The 14,515-nt window shown below is 36.0% G+C and overlaps 1 protein-coding gene across 1 annotated transcript; it reads right to left on the reverse strand.

The window, feature by feature from the left end:
- Positions 1-419: 419 nt before the first annotated feature.
- On the reverse strand, positions 420-2,689 carry LOC110760498 (uncharacterized). The gene has a single exon (XM_021962780.2). The coding sequence runs from the start codon at positions 2,642-2,644 to the stop codon at positions 641-643; it is 2,004 nt and encodes a 667-aa protein (XP_021818472.2). The 5' UTR covers positions 2,645-2,689; the 3' UTR covers positions 420-640.
- Positions 2,690-14,515: the final 11,826 nt, after the last annotated feature.

Below are 14,515 nucleotides of genomic sequence, written 5' to 3' on the forward strand. Positions count from 1 at the left end.
ACCCAACGGGGATTCCTACTCAGAATCAATAGCCTCTAAATTTTTTTGGCTGGTATGTTAAGTGCCCAGTTGTCAACTATTTGTTCATGCCAGTTAGGTTCCGATAGTAGGCCAAAAGGACATAAACATATTTCTGTCCACTCAATTGCAGTAATGTTTCCCAAACATATGAACATAAACATGAAGTCACGTCAACTATCAGATTAAACGTTTCTTAAATTTGATTTCGTATCTGGCCAATTGAGCTTTGGTTACAACTTGAAACATCCAGGTACCAAATCTATTATAAAATGCATGCGTGTTTACTATTTAATAACGATGATAAAGTGATATGCATTATCATGAATTAACTTTTCAACAAAGAAGCACACAGAACTAATTAACCCAAAAGTCATAGGGGCATATACTAGATTAACAAGTACATGAAATTAATGTTCTTCACTTTCATTTGATTTAATTAATCTCTTTAAAGAAGTAATACAATGGGTGCTTACAACAGATTACAAGAAGGGTTCTGCTAGACCCTTATTATTCACCAGCACACTTGTTTGTGAAAACAACAAAGCTAAAAAAATTGTATCGAATAAAAATCCAAAGGCAGTACTTATTCTGAATGATTGAAGTGGCTGTAACCGTAAGCTTAGTTGTGCTGTGGAGGTGGAGGTGACCGGTAGTAATATGCAGGAGGTGGTGGAGATTTCAATGGAGGAGGAGGTGAGCTGTAGATGTATGGAGGGGGAGGTGATGGGGATGGTGGTGGTGGAGACTTGTAGTGGTAAGGAGGTGGTGGTGATGGTGAAGGTGGAGGTGGAGATGTATAATGGTATGGAGGTGGTGGAGACTTTGATGGTGGTGGAGGTGATTTGTAGTGGTAAGGAGGTGGAGGGGAAGGTGATGGTGGAGGTGGTGACTTGTAGACATAAGGAGGAGGAGGTGAAGGTGAAGGAGGAGGTGGTGACTTGTAGACATAAGGAGGAGGAGGTGAAGGTGATGGAGGTGGTGGTGACTTGTAAACATAAGGAGGAGGAGGTGAAGGTGATGGAGGTGGTGGGGATTTATAGATGTAGGGTGGAGGAGGTGATGGAGATGGAGGTGGTGGGGACTTGTAGACATAGGGAGGAGGAGGTGAAGGTGATGGAGGTGGTGGGGACTTGTAGACATAGGGAGGAGGAGGTGAAGGTGATGGAGGTGGTGGTGACTTGTAGACATAAGGAGGAGGAGGTGAAGGTGATGGAGGTGGTGGTGACTTGTATACATAAGGTGGGGGTGGTGAGGGTGATGGAGGTGGTGGTGACTTGTAGACATAAGGAGGAGGAGGTGAAGGTGATGGAGGTGGTGGTGACTTGTAGACGTAGGGAGGAGGAGGTGATGGAGATGGAGGTGGTGGGGACTTGTAGACATAGGGAGGAGGAGGTGAAGGTGATGGAGGTGGTGGTGACTTGTATACATAAGGTGGGGGCGGTGAGGGTGATGGAGGTGGTGGTGACTTGTAGACGTAAGGAGGAGGAGGTGAAGGTGATGGAGGTGGTGGTGACTTGTAGACGTAGGGAGGAGGAGGTGATGGAGATGGAGGTGGTGGGGACTTGTAGACATAGGGAGGAGGAGGTGAAGGTGATGGAGGTGGTGGTGACTTGTATACATAAGGTGGGGGCGGTGAGGGTGATGGAGGTGGTGGTGACTTGTAGACATAAGGAGGAGGAGGTGAAGGTGATGGAGGTGGTGGTGATTTATAGATGTAGGGAGGAGGAGGTGATGGAGATGGAGGTGGTGGGGACTTGTAGACATAGGGAGGAGGAGGTGAAGGTGATGGAGGTGGTGGTGACTTATAGACATAAGGAGGAGGAGGTGAAGGTGATGGAGGTGGTGGTGATTTGTAGACATAAGGAGGAGGTGGTGATGGAGAAGGAGGAGGTGGGGACTTGTAGATGTATGGTGGAGGGGGTGAGGGAGAAGGTGGTGGTGGAGATTTGTAAACATATGGAGGTGGAGGGGATGGAGATGGTGGTGGGGGAGATTTATAAACATATGGAGGAGGAGGTGATGGAGATGGGGGTGGTGGGGATTTGTATACGTAAGGTGGTGGCGGTGACGGGGATGGTGGTGGTGGAGACTTGTAAACATAAGGAGGAGGAGGTGATGGGGATGGTGGAGGTGGAGATTTGTACACATATGGAGGCGGCGGTGATGGAGATGGTGGTGGTGGAGATTTGTACACATAAGGAGGAGGTGGGGATGGAGATGGTGGTGGTGGAGATTTATAGACGTATGGAGGAGGAGGTGACGGTGACGGAGGTGGTGGAGACTTGTAGACATAAGGAGGAGGAGGTGAAGGGGATGGTGGAGGTGGTGACTTGTAGTGGTATGGGGGTGGAGACTTATGGTGATAGTGTGGAGGTGGTGGTGACTTGTAGTAGTATGGTGGGGATTTCACATACTTTGGTGGTGGGGGTGACTTGTAACTGTATGGTGGGTGAACAGAATGCTTTGGTGGGGGGTAATTGTAGTAATGTTGCGCATGTTGTGGTGGTGGAGGTGAAGAATAAGTGTAAGGGTTATTGGCAAGAACACTCGTGGCTAAGAGGCACAATGCCACAGCATAAAACATTAAAGGCTGATGCCTCGGCTGCTCCGAGGATTTCATCATTTTCTGGCAATTCAGCTCTGATTGCCAGAAATTGTACTTCTTAGAACTTGTTTGTAAGTGGGTTGCTTTAAAAGTGTGAGAGAGCTAACCCTTATATAGCAATCTCTGCAATCATCTTTGAGTGAGACATATTTCTTTATTCAGGATAGCAGGCTGGATGTTTATGCTTTTAATTTTCTTCCAGATGTTAGTTGTGGATTATAAAATGATAATCAATTAAAGTATACTATTTCAACTAGTCATTGTGGGGTTCCATATATGTATTAGATGCGTTCTTTCATGGAGGCCATGAACAGGTCAAGTTGCATGGCTTCTAGGAAAGTGTCGTACGGCTGAGTTGTTAAAATGTAAAAGCGTGTGGGAAGACATGGTTGAACATTTCTCCAGCAGTAACTATAATATAATGAACTGTTTTTTTATTTTTTATTTTTTTCTAATTAATTTTTTTTTTTCGTGTTTTTTTTCAATCTAAAGAGAGGGACAGCACATCTTCCAAGAAAGTTGAGAAGCCATAGATAGTTGGTAGGTATATCTAATGAAGTCGTATAGAATAAAGGTCAAATGTGAGAATGAGTTACATGGTCAAATGTGACACTGTTGGTGGCGATGATGGTGGTGGTGATGATGGCAGGGCGGTACATGGTTGTATTATTATTATTATTTTCACATAACCATTACTCGGAATTTTAAAAATGATACCTACTTAAACCAAATATATGACGCCAAATTCCAATAAGTTATTATTTTCCTCATAGTATTTCCAAAATTCTAATTGAGATGTTGATCAATGAAGGAAATAGAAACAGCTGTGGATAGTACTTTTTGATATTTATGCGCTAGCTTATAGGCTACAGTCTATAGTTTTCTTTTTTACTCCGCATGTATGTAAGGCAGTTCAACTTTTGTTTTCGGGTGACAAATCATGAATTTTGGAAAATGAATATGACATATCTCTTAACGCAACTATATCCATAATAATTTTCTCTAATTATTTTGACACCTTTTGTTGTGCTCTAGCCATATGTACCCTGCCTTTTCATTTAGTTACTAACAAAAACAATACATAAAGTATATAAAAGAACACGAATCAAAAGATCATACAATACGTAAATATCAATTTATAATTTTGATAATTCTCATTAATCATTATCTCTGACAATGAAATTAAACCCAATCAAGAAGAGGTCAAACTCTCCATCGAATTGGAGTTTACGAAATATAAGATCAGTTGGGGGACAGGTACACAAGAATAAACACAAGTCTTTGCCACCATTGTTTCCCTCTGCGATGCTGCCGCTGCAAATCAATGAGTCATCACTGTGCATGTGGTAGCTTCCTTTTCCTTTCTAGAATTTAGAACAGATAATATTTTCAACTTCCTATTGCGCATGTATGTAAATACTCCCTTCTATTGAGGGATACCTTAATTAATTATTTGAGAGACATCCTTAAGGGTCCTCTACGAAATTTTTTTCAACAATCGAAATCGTCTATTTTTTAAGTATTCATTCATAGATCATCCTTTCAAAACATCATGCAAATTGAAAATTATTAAGGTATCTAGTTGAAACCAACAAAATAGACGAAATAAGGTACTTCAAAAAAAGACTATAATAACAATCATCTAATTAATTGGCCAAATGGTTTTAGATTCAACTGGTTTTTTGCATGGATGATTTTTGAGAAAATATCTAAAAACTAGATGGTTCAGATCATTGAAATACAATGCGTGGTTGGCCCTATAAAGGTGTCCATCAAATAAGCTTATTTGAGGAATATATATATATATCTCTTGATTTAAAGACTAGTACTCTCAGTAAAGGACCCATTAGTGCAATGGTTTGGAGCAATTGTTCCTCCAGGCAAGGTCTTGGGTTCGGGTCCTAGCATCCGTGTAGTGTGTGTAAGTTTAGTATATTATCACTCATCTCAATAGAAGGTGTTTAATAAAAATAAAAATAAAAGACTAGTACTTTCAAGTTTGAACCCTCATGGCACCTTGGTAGTTTGTGTATGAGAAATCTCCCTTCCCCTTATAGTTCAGACTATCACTTGTACTAAAAAAACACTTGCTTATTTAGACTAAATTTTATGTTTTAATTTTTATTAATTACACATTAACCTAATAGATATTCCTCTGTATGCATTTAGTCCCTTTTTCAGCCAAAGATGCATGGGAAGCTCTAATTCCCAACTAGTACGTCATTTTGGCAAGCTATAAGTTATAACGGTGCATTTGGATGAAGAACCTTAAGAGTACTATGGAATTTCAAACTGACATGTACAGATTTCAAGTTCTAGAATTTTTATGTTGTTTGTCTGGCTAACTTAAAATGGACATTAGGTATGATGTGTTGTTGGAGGAGCTGCGATTTATGAACCCAAATTCCAAGTTGTTATTTTATTCTTAGTGTTTCCTAAATTATTATTGAGATGTTGAATGATAGGAACATAGAAACAGCTGTGGATAGTACTCTTTGATATTCATGCGTTAGCTTCTAGGGCTACAATCTATAGTTTTCTTATTTACTCTGCATGTATGTAAGGCATCTCACCTTGTGTCTTTAGGTGACAAATCATGGAAAGGAGGGGCAAGGAGGAAGGGAGGAAGGGCCAAGGGGGGTGGCGTCTCCTAGGGTTTCTTCACTTGTCGCTCTTTTTTTATGCTCCTATTACCTTAAAACCCATCTATTTTTGAAGTATTCATTCATAAATCATCCTTGCAAAAAATAATGCAAATTGAAAATTATTAAGGCATCTAGTTGAGACCAACAAAATAGACGAACACGTACGATGCTTCAAGAAAATACTATAATATAACAACTATCTAATTAAGTGGTCAAATTGTTTCGGATTCAAGATTGCATAGATGATTTTTGACGGAATATCTAAAACCTAAACGGTTCGGATCATTTAAATACAAGAGTGTCTCTCAAATAAGTTTTTTTTTAAATTTAAAAAAAAAATCAAATAGTAGAAACTTCATTAAATAAATTTCAACGTCTCTCAAATAAGCTTATTTAAGGTATATATATAAATACAAGATTCTCAAGTTCGAACCCACATGACATTTTGGTAGTCTCTGTGTGAGAAACCTACCTCCCCCTTGTAGTTCAAACAATCGCTTGTACTACCCAAAACAAAAAAGCGCTTACTTATTTAGACTATATTTTATGTTTTAATTATTATTAAATACACATTAATAGATATTCCTTTGTATGCAAATCCCTTTTTCAGCCAAGATGCATGGGAAGCCCAAATTCCCAATTAGTGCGTATATATATATATATATATTTATTTATTTATTTATTAGAGTTGCTTTATTTCATAAGCTTATTTGAGGGATCCCACAACTAAAGCTCTATGTGAATATATATATATATATGTATCCCTTTATTTAAAGACTAGAACTCTCAAGTTCGAACCTTCATGATACCTTGGTCTTTTTTGTGTGAGAAACTCCCCCGCTTGTAGTATAAACTATTACTCAGAGCCGGCCCTGGCCTAGGGCGACCAAGGCCATAGCCCAGGGCCCAAAACTCAGGGGGGCAAAAAAATATGATTTTTCAGCCTATGTATTTACATTAACAAAAAACAAACCCCACAAACCGTCAATGTCCTAGAAGCAAGTGGTCGTAATCTATATATATAAAGCAAAAGGCAGAGAATGGTGAAACATTCAAAATACCAGAAAATACCCTTAGTTAATGCAAACATTAAGAATTGAAATTATTAATTAAATGAGGATAATATGGTAAATTCACACTTTTTCATATTTAAAAAAATTAAAATTAAAGAAAAATCAGATAATGAATCCTATTTTTATGGAACACAACTACCCATTATTTTTTTTAATTCTAAAATAAATTTTAAATTTTTTTTTAAAAAACCTCTCGCAGGTGCGGAAGCGCATGCAGAGAGGCTAGTCATTAATTATGGCAGCACAAAACTCTTTGAGATTCTCTAGGAAACTAAATATAAATGATATAATATAATATTTCAAAAAACATAAATTAATGAAACTAAACATATGGAAGCAAAGAGTTCTTAACAATAACAAAATCCAAACAAATGTTCTTATCTTAGCCACAAAAAAAAGACCTGGTAGTGGCAGCAACACACATAGGAATAGGGGTGGGCACGGTCCGGTTTGGATTGGTTTTCTTAAAAAAATATGGAACTTGAACCGAAAATGCAACACAGTTTTTGACTTTTTTAGTCAACACGGTTTTTTTTGAATTTTTTCGGTTTGGTTTGGTTCGGTTTTGCGGTTTTGCGGTTCTAATGCCCACCCCTACATAGGAAGCTTTAGCAATTTGAAAGTCTTTTCTTTGTGTCATTCTTTTTTATAAATAGATGTATAATAGGATTTTTGTAAGAGACATCTTTGTTAACTTATTTTTCTTTTTTATTTGTTTTAGCAAAAAACTCAACAGAGATTCTTGTTCTTTACAATTGGAAATTTGAAGTTTCGAGTTAAAGAAAAAATGCTCAAAATCCAAATTTTACTATTCTTTGTTCATTAGTTTTATTGTTATTGTTTGTGTTTTTATAAAAATTAAAAAATGTTACATAATAAAATTAATTTGTTGATAAAAAAAATTGTAATTTTAGTTTTTAATTTGTCTAAAAGGGCACACTCTAGAAATTTGCCTTGGGCCTTAGAAAACCCAGGACCGGCTCTGCTATTGCTTATACTAAATAAATAAAACACTTGCTTATTCATACTAAATTTTGTGTTTAATTGTTATTAAAAACACATTAACCTAATAGATATTCCTCTGTATGCATTTAGTCCCTTTTTCAGCCAAGATGCATGGGAAGCGCTAATACCCAACTAGTACGTAATTTTGTCAAGCTATGAGTTATAACGGTGCATTTGGAGAAGAAGTACTAAGGAATTTCAAACTGACATACGGATTTCAAGTCTGGCTAACCTAAAATTGACATTAGGTATGATGTGTTTTTGGTGGTGATTACATTTTGTTTACCCCTATTCTCTTGGAATTTTAAACACAATACCTACTTAAATGGAATTTATGAACCCAAATTCCAACCAGTCATTGTGGGGTTGCACAAATATATATATATATATATATTAGATGATGGAGGCCATGAACAGGTCAAGTTGCATGGCTTCTAGGAAAGTGTCGTACGGCTGGGTTGATAAAATGTAAAAGCGTGTGGGAAGACATGGTTGAACATTTCTCCAGCAGTAACTATAATATAATGAACTGTTTTTTTTTTTTTTTTTTTCTAATTTATTTATTTTTTTTTTTTGTGTTTTTTTCATTCTAAAGAGAGGGAAGATTCAAATATGGAGGCACATCTTCCAACAAAGTTGAGAAGCCATAGATAGTTGGTAGGTATATCTAATGAAGTCGTATAGAATAAAGGTTAATTAAGTGTGAGAATGTGTTACATATATGGTCAAAATGCAGGCTTAGCTAGCTACAATATGAATAAGGACCTAGTTTAATTGTTGACTAATTATACTTGTGTATAATCCTAGACATGTTCTAAAGGTGAAGTTTTATTACATCAAAGAAACATAAACATATATAGAGGGTAAGCAAAAGCATGGAGCTTTCAAGTGATTAATAAGAGCATTTTACTTATGCACTCGAGGTCATAGGTTTGATTACCATCCACCCGCTCTGGATTGTATAAAAAAAACATGTTTTAAAATTTAATTCTTTTGAATTAATAATGGTTAAAAGTGTTCAAGGTCGATCCTCATATTAGATTTTGTCCAGCAATTGAAATTTTATGGGCAACTTGAAAACCTACAGAAGTTTTAAAATTTTAGTTCATCCATCAAAGTCGAGCTTATGAAAATGTGAATTAGCAAGAAAAACACTTGTGATGATTTTTCTTAGCATAGCTTATGCTAATAAAAATCTAGTTTTCGGTATTGCTGAATTTATTTTTAATAATTAGTCTTGATTGGCCATCTCCACTTTCTATTTTCTCCATCCTTTTTAATAAATTTGCACATGCTATGCGGTAGCCCGCACGATGCTTGGTAGGTGTGAGAGTATAATTCTAATATCAGAAATATAAAACCTTATATTTCAATATATATATTACATAATTGCCTATTTATCTGTTTACTGATGCTCTAATTGATTTTGAGTCGAATGCTCTAATAACACACATCTCCGGTTCCGTCCATCCCCTCCCGTACACCGAGGGCGTAACGAATGAATGGAAACACTGTTAAATATCTTGAAGTAGCTATGCATCTATTCAGCTTTTAGCTTCATACAATGAGAATAACAGTCATTATCAAGATGGTGACCTTAATATTATTGATGAGGATGTTGCCAAATTGAATGGGTCCAGAGGATATATAATGAAGTAGATACTTCTCTACTAAATGAAAATTTTACTATTATTTGCACGACTCACCTACTTCTAGATCGACTTATAGTGTTCATAATTCTTCTTTTTTTTTTTTTCCTTTAAATATTTATCTGTAAACATGAAATTAAAATAGAATAGAATATATATGTTTTCTAAGAATATGTTCTGTATATATGTACTTTTTTTTTTGCAATTGTCTACAGTGACCAATAGACATTGGTCGGTGAATCTGGAGTGCAAATGTTTGCCATGTTCATCCTCTCTTTCAATATTAGCCTTCTTTTTTTTTTCTTTAACGTGTGTACTTAAAGTCAAAGCCCAAATTTCATAAATTTTTTTAAAAAAAAGTCAAAACCCTAGTCATTATTCCTGGTTCATATCTTTATGCAGGTCTAACAGACCTCGAGGCTCTCTTCTGAAAATTTCGTGCATATAGTTTAAACTTGCTTATTTAGACTTGATTTCGTGTTTTTAATTCTTATTAAATACGCATTAACCTAATAGATATTCAAGTGTATATGCATTCGGCCTCTTTTTCAGCCAAAATGCATGGGAAGCCCTAAGTCCCAAGTAGTATGTAATTTAGGCAAGTTTTAACGGTGCATATCGATGAAGGGAATCTAAGAGTGCTAGGGAATTTCAAACTGACAAAGAGACTTCAAGTTCTAAAAAAAATTTAGGTTTTTTGTCTGCCTAACCTAAAATTGACATTGGGTGTGACATTGTTGGTGGCGATGTGGCAATGGTGGTGGTGAGATGGTGGTGGCGATGATAGTGGTGGTGATGATGACAGGGCGGTACCTACTTAAACCAAATATATGACTCCAAATTCCAATAAGTTATTATTTTCCTCATAGTATTTCCAAAATTCAAATTGAGATGTTGATCAATGAAGGAAATAGAAACAGCTGTGGATAGTACTTTTTGATATTTATGCACTAGCTTATAGGCTACAGTCTATAGTTTTCTTTTTAACTCCGCATGTATGTAAGGCAGTTCAACTTTTGTTTTCGGGTGACAAATCATGAATTTTGGAAAATGAATATGACATATCTCTTAACGCAACTATATCCATAATAATTTTCTTTAATTATTTTGACACCTTTTGTTGTGCTCTAGCCATATGTACCCTGCCTTTTCATTTAGTTACTAACAAAAACAATACATAAAGTATATAAAAGAACACGAATCAAAAGATCATACAATACATAAATATCAATTTATAATTTTGATAATTCTCATTAATCATTATCTCTGACAATGAAATTAAACCCAATCAAGAAGAGGTCAAACTCTCCATCGAATTGGAGTTTACGAAATATAAGATCAGTTGGGGGACAGGTACAAAAGAATAAACACAAGTCTTTGCCACCATTGGTTCCCTCTGCGATGCTGCCGCTGCAAATCAATGAGTCATCACTGTGCCTGTGGTAGCTTCCTTTTCCTTTCTAGAATTTAGAACAGATAATATTTTCAACTTCCTATTGCGCATGTATGTAAATACTCCCTTCTATTGAGGGATACCTTAATTAATTATTTGAGGGACATCCTTAAGGGTCTTCTACGAAAAAAATTTCAACAATCGAAATCGTCTATTTTTTAAGTATTCATTCATAGATCATCCTTTCAAAACATCATGCAAATTGAAAATCATTAAGGCATCTAGTTGAAACCAACAAAATAGACGAATACGGTACTTTAAAAAAAAGACTATAATAACAATCATCTAATTAATTGACCAAATGGTTTCGGATTCAACTGGTTTTTTGCATAAATGATTTTTGAGGAAATATCTAAAAACTAGATTGTTCGAATCATTGAAATATAATGCGTGGTTGGCCCTACAAAAGTGTCCCTCAAATACTTATTTGAGGAATATATATATATATATCTTGATTTAAAGACTAGTACTCTCAGACGAAGGACCCATTAGTGCAGTGGTTTGGAGCAATTGCTCCCCCAGGCAAGCAGGTCTTGGGTTAGGATCCTAGCATCTGTGTAGTGTGTGTGAGTTTAGTATATTATCACCCATCTCAATAGAAGGTGTTAATTAAAAAATAAAATAAAAAAAGACAGGTACTTTCAAGTTTGAACCCTTATGGCACCTTGGTAGTTTGTGTGTGAGAAACCCCCCTTCCCCTTGTAGTTCAAACTATCGCTTGTACTTAAAAAAACACTTGCTTATTTAGGCTAAATTTTATGTTTTAATTGTTATTAAATACACATTAACCTATAATAGATATTCCTCTGTATGCATTTAGTCCCTTTTTCAGCCAAGATGCATGGGGAGCCCTAATTCTCAACTATTACGTCATTTCGGCAAGCTATAAGTTATAACGGTGCATTTGGATGAAGAACCTTAAGAGTACTGAGGAATTTCAAACTGACATATACAGATTTCAAGTTGTAGAATTTTTATGTTGTTTGTCTGGCTAACTTAAAATGGACATTAGGTATGATGTGTTGTTGGAGGAGCTGCGAGTGGTGAGAGATAATGGCGATGGCGACGGTTCTGGTGGTGGTAATGGGTACATGATTGTATTTTTGTTTTTCTCATAACCGTTATTCTCTTGGAATTTTAAACACAATACCTACTTAAATGGAATTTATGAACCCAAATTCCAAGTTGTTATTTTCCTCATTCTTACTGAGATATGTTGAATGACAGTGACATAGAAACAGCTGTGGATAGTACTTTTTTGATATTCATGCGTTAGGTTCTAAGGCTAAAATCTATAGTTTTCTTATTTACTCGGCATGTACGTAAGGCGCATCTCACTATGACAAATCGTGCATTTTGACATCTTTCTTAAATGTTTCTTTAAAATGACAAAATGAAAATGACCTAAAAGTTCAGGTGACATATATAAAATTTTCCAAATTAAGCTCTATGATTATCTCACTTACCTATTTTAAGGGGTTCAATTTTGCATACTCTATGACGGACTTACAGAATCGTTTACTTCATGACGTGACGTGTCATATGTCCTATATACTATTAAAACAATTAAGATCTAACACTCCATGAGAATTTATAATCTTGATGACCAATCCCTCTCTACCCTAACTTCTTAATTTTCATTAATCATTATCTCCGATAATGAAATTAAACCCAATCAAAAAGAGGTCAAACTCTCCATCGAATTGGAGTTTATGAAAAAAAATAAGATCATTAGTTGGTGCAAGGGGACAGGCTCACAAGAATCAACAGAAGCTTTTGCCACCATTGGTTCCCTCTGCTATGCTGCCGCTGCAAATCAATGCGAGTAATCAGACTCTTCATGTGGTAGATTCCTTTTCTTTTCTCATCATATAGCCAAGTGTTTGTTTTCTAATTAAGCACCAATTACACAAGGGCTCTTTCCTAATCCAATAATCTCACAAATTTCCCCTAATCCAATAAATTTTACAACTTAACCCAATCCTTTCATAGTCAATGGATATTTTAGACACTAGCTCTAAAAATAAAATAAAAACGACTGGCAATAAGACAATCCAGGGTTTTCAGGTTTGAAAACTTCTTGTGTACACAACAATAGGAAAATCATTTTAAAATTCATTTATTTGTCTTCCTTGCATATTTTATTTCACTTTGAGACGACAAATAACATACAAGTCTTGGCTCTGCAATTTTTTTTATTAATTGTAAGGGCATCTTCAATATGAACATGGCAGTCGGCAAAATCTTATTGTGACCAAGTTTATACTGATTGCATCACATTCGAGTAGGTAAGGAGCTGTATAGCAGCTGCATTTATAAATACTGTTTTTTTCTTAATTAAGTTTTAATTATATTGGACAAGATAATAATAAATATTTATCAACTAGTGATGTGGGGGTCAATGTGTGGATGGGTGTAAAGTCAAACGCAACTTTCCCTGCCTGTCTTTTTCAGTATTATTATCTTCGCCAGTCTTGGACATTACTAATTTTCAGTCTTATTTTTAATTCTTAATCCGCCATTTTAAAAATAAGCTGACTGCTGCAGAATGCCACACCGACAAGAAAGAAACTATAATAAACTAGCAAGGCCATTATTTGTGAATTATTTTTTTGACATTGACTTTGCAAATAATGCCTCCCGAGTGTATACATTTAGAGATGGGGCATTTACGAATCACCCTCATTTCATAAAATCTAGACCATCTAAATAATTCAATGCTTATGGGTAATGCCACGTCACCTACAATAAATTTGTTTCCTTTTTATTAAACTGACGCAGTTATACCTGGTCTTCCTCTCTCCTCTCAACTCCCGCACTCATCTCTCTCATGTCTTCTACACCCCATTTCTTTTTGTTGACAATACTTTTCTCATATGTTCAGTATGAACGAATTTTGGTTAGTATCCCTTTTTTTTCCATTATTACATCGTTGTGATTATTTGTGAAAAAAAGCCTTTAATAGCTACAATATACATCATCGATTTCTAAAGGAGGCAAAGGTGAAGCTTGAATTTGCTACTCCTGCAGAAGCCGGAGAGAAGAATTATATCCTTTATTTCATATTTGAGATGTGATTCGGAATATGACTTCACTGTTGATGTTAAAGATGCAGCATGCCCTGATGAGGACCGTGGGAGAGAATGAGAGAGATGTTTATTCTTTTGAATGTTTTCAATCCCCGCTGTTTCTAGAATTATATGTTCCCTCTGATGTAATACAGTACAATAATGGCTAATGATGATTACATGTTTCAAAGATATTGGAATGGCTTTCAAATTAAAAAATATTTTAAGAAATTTGGCTTTAAAAGTCATGAAGAAATTGAATGTTACAAATTTCCTCCAATCGATCGCTTTCAAATTCCATATACACTACAACAATTGATTGCTACTGCAATTTGTAGTCATGAACCGAAATTGATAAGGAAATTACCAAACTGATTGCTATTCTGATTGAGGAATGGGCTTCGTCGTTTAATTTTCTTTAATGGAGGGTTTACAATACTCATCTTCAATTACTATACATTAAACTTGTAAACCGTGTATCCTTCATATATAATGTATTGCCTGAACCTGGATTAAGGTTAGGGCCTATATGCTTGATCTTCAGGTTGAGATGCTTTATGGAGGAGATCTACACACTTTGAACAACTGTTAGAATAGGAGCGAACTGGGGTTTATCCTAGTTGAACCCCCTCTGATGGTTAAGTCAAAAGTGGTAATATAGGTGGAGAAACATGGATGTAGGGTTTGCAAGGTGAGAATATTTATTACCCGTGTCGTGATGTAGGTGAAAGGTATTTATAGGGGAGAGGGAGAGACAAAGATATTTTAAAGGAAAAGATATCTATCTCCCTTCCCCCTGGTGGGACTGGATTACATTAAATGACCTATTCTGATCACCATGCTATCTGACAGGGATCAGGTGGCAAAGCGACATGTGGCTTTGGATGGGAGGCACATTAAATAATCCATCTCCCTCACCACGCTGCTCATCGGTGGACCAAAGGATGAGGCGACACCTGGCTTTGGATGGGAAGTACATTAACTGATCTCTTTCCA

The sequence above is a fragment of the Prunus avium genome, chromosome 4, assembly GCF_965620075.1.
Source record: "Prunus avium chromosome 4, drPruAviu1.hap1.1, whole genome shotgun sequence".
NCBI classification, from domain to species: Eukaryota; Viridiplantae; Streptophyta; class Magnoliopsida; order Rosales; family Rosaceae; genus Prunus; species Prunus avium.

Bases quoted from the DNA above. Each gene is read 5' to 3' on its own strand.
- LOC110760498 (XM_021962780.2), bottom strand. From the start codon at position 2,644: ATGATGAAATCCTCGGAGCAGCCGAGGCATCAGCCTTTAATGTTTTAT.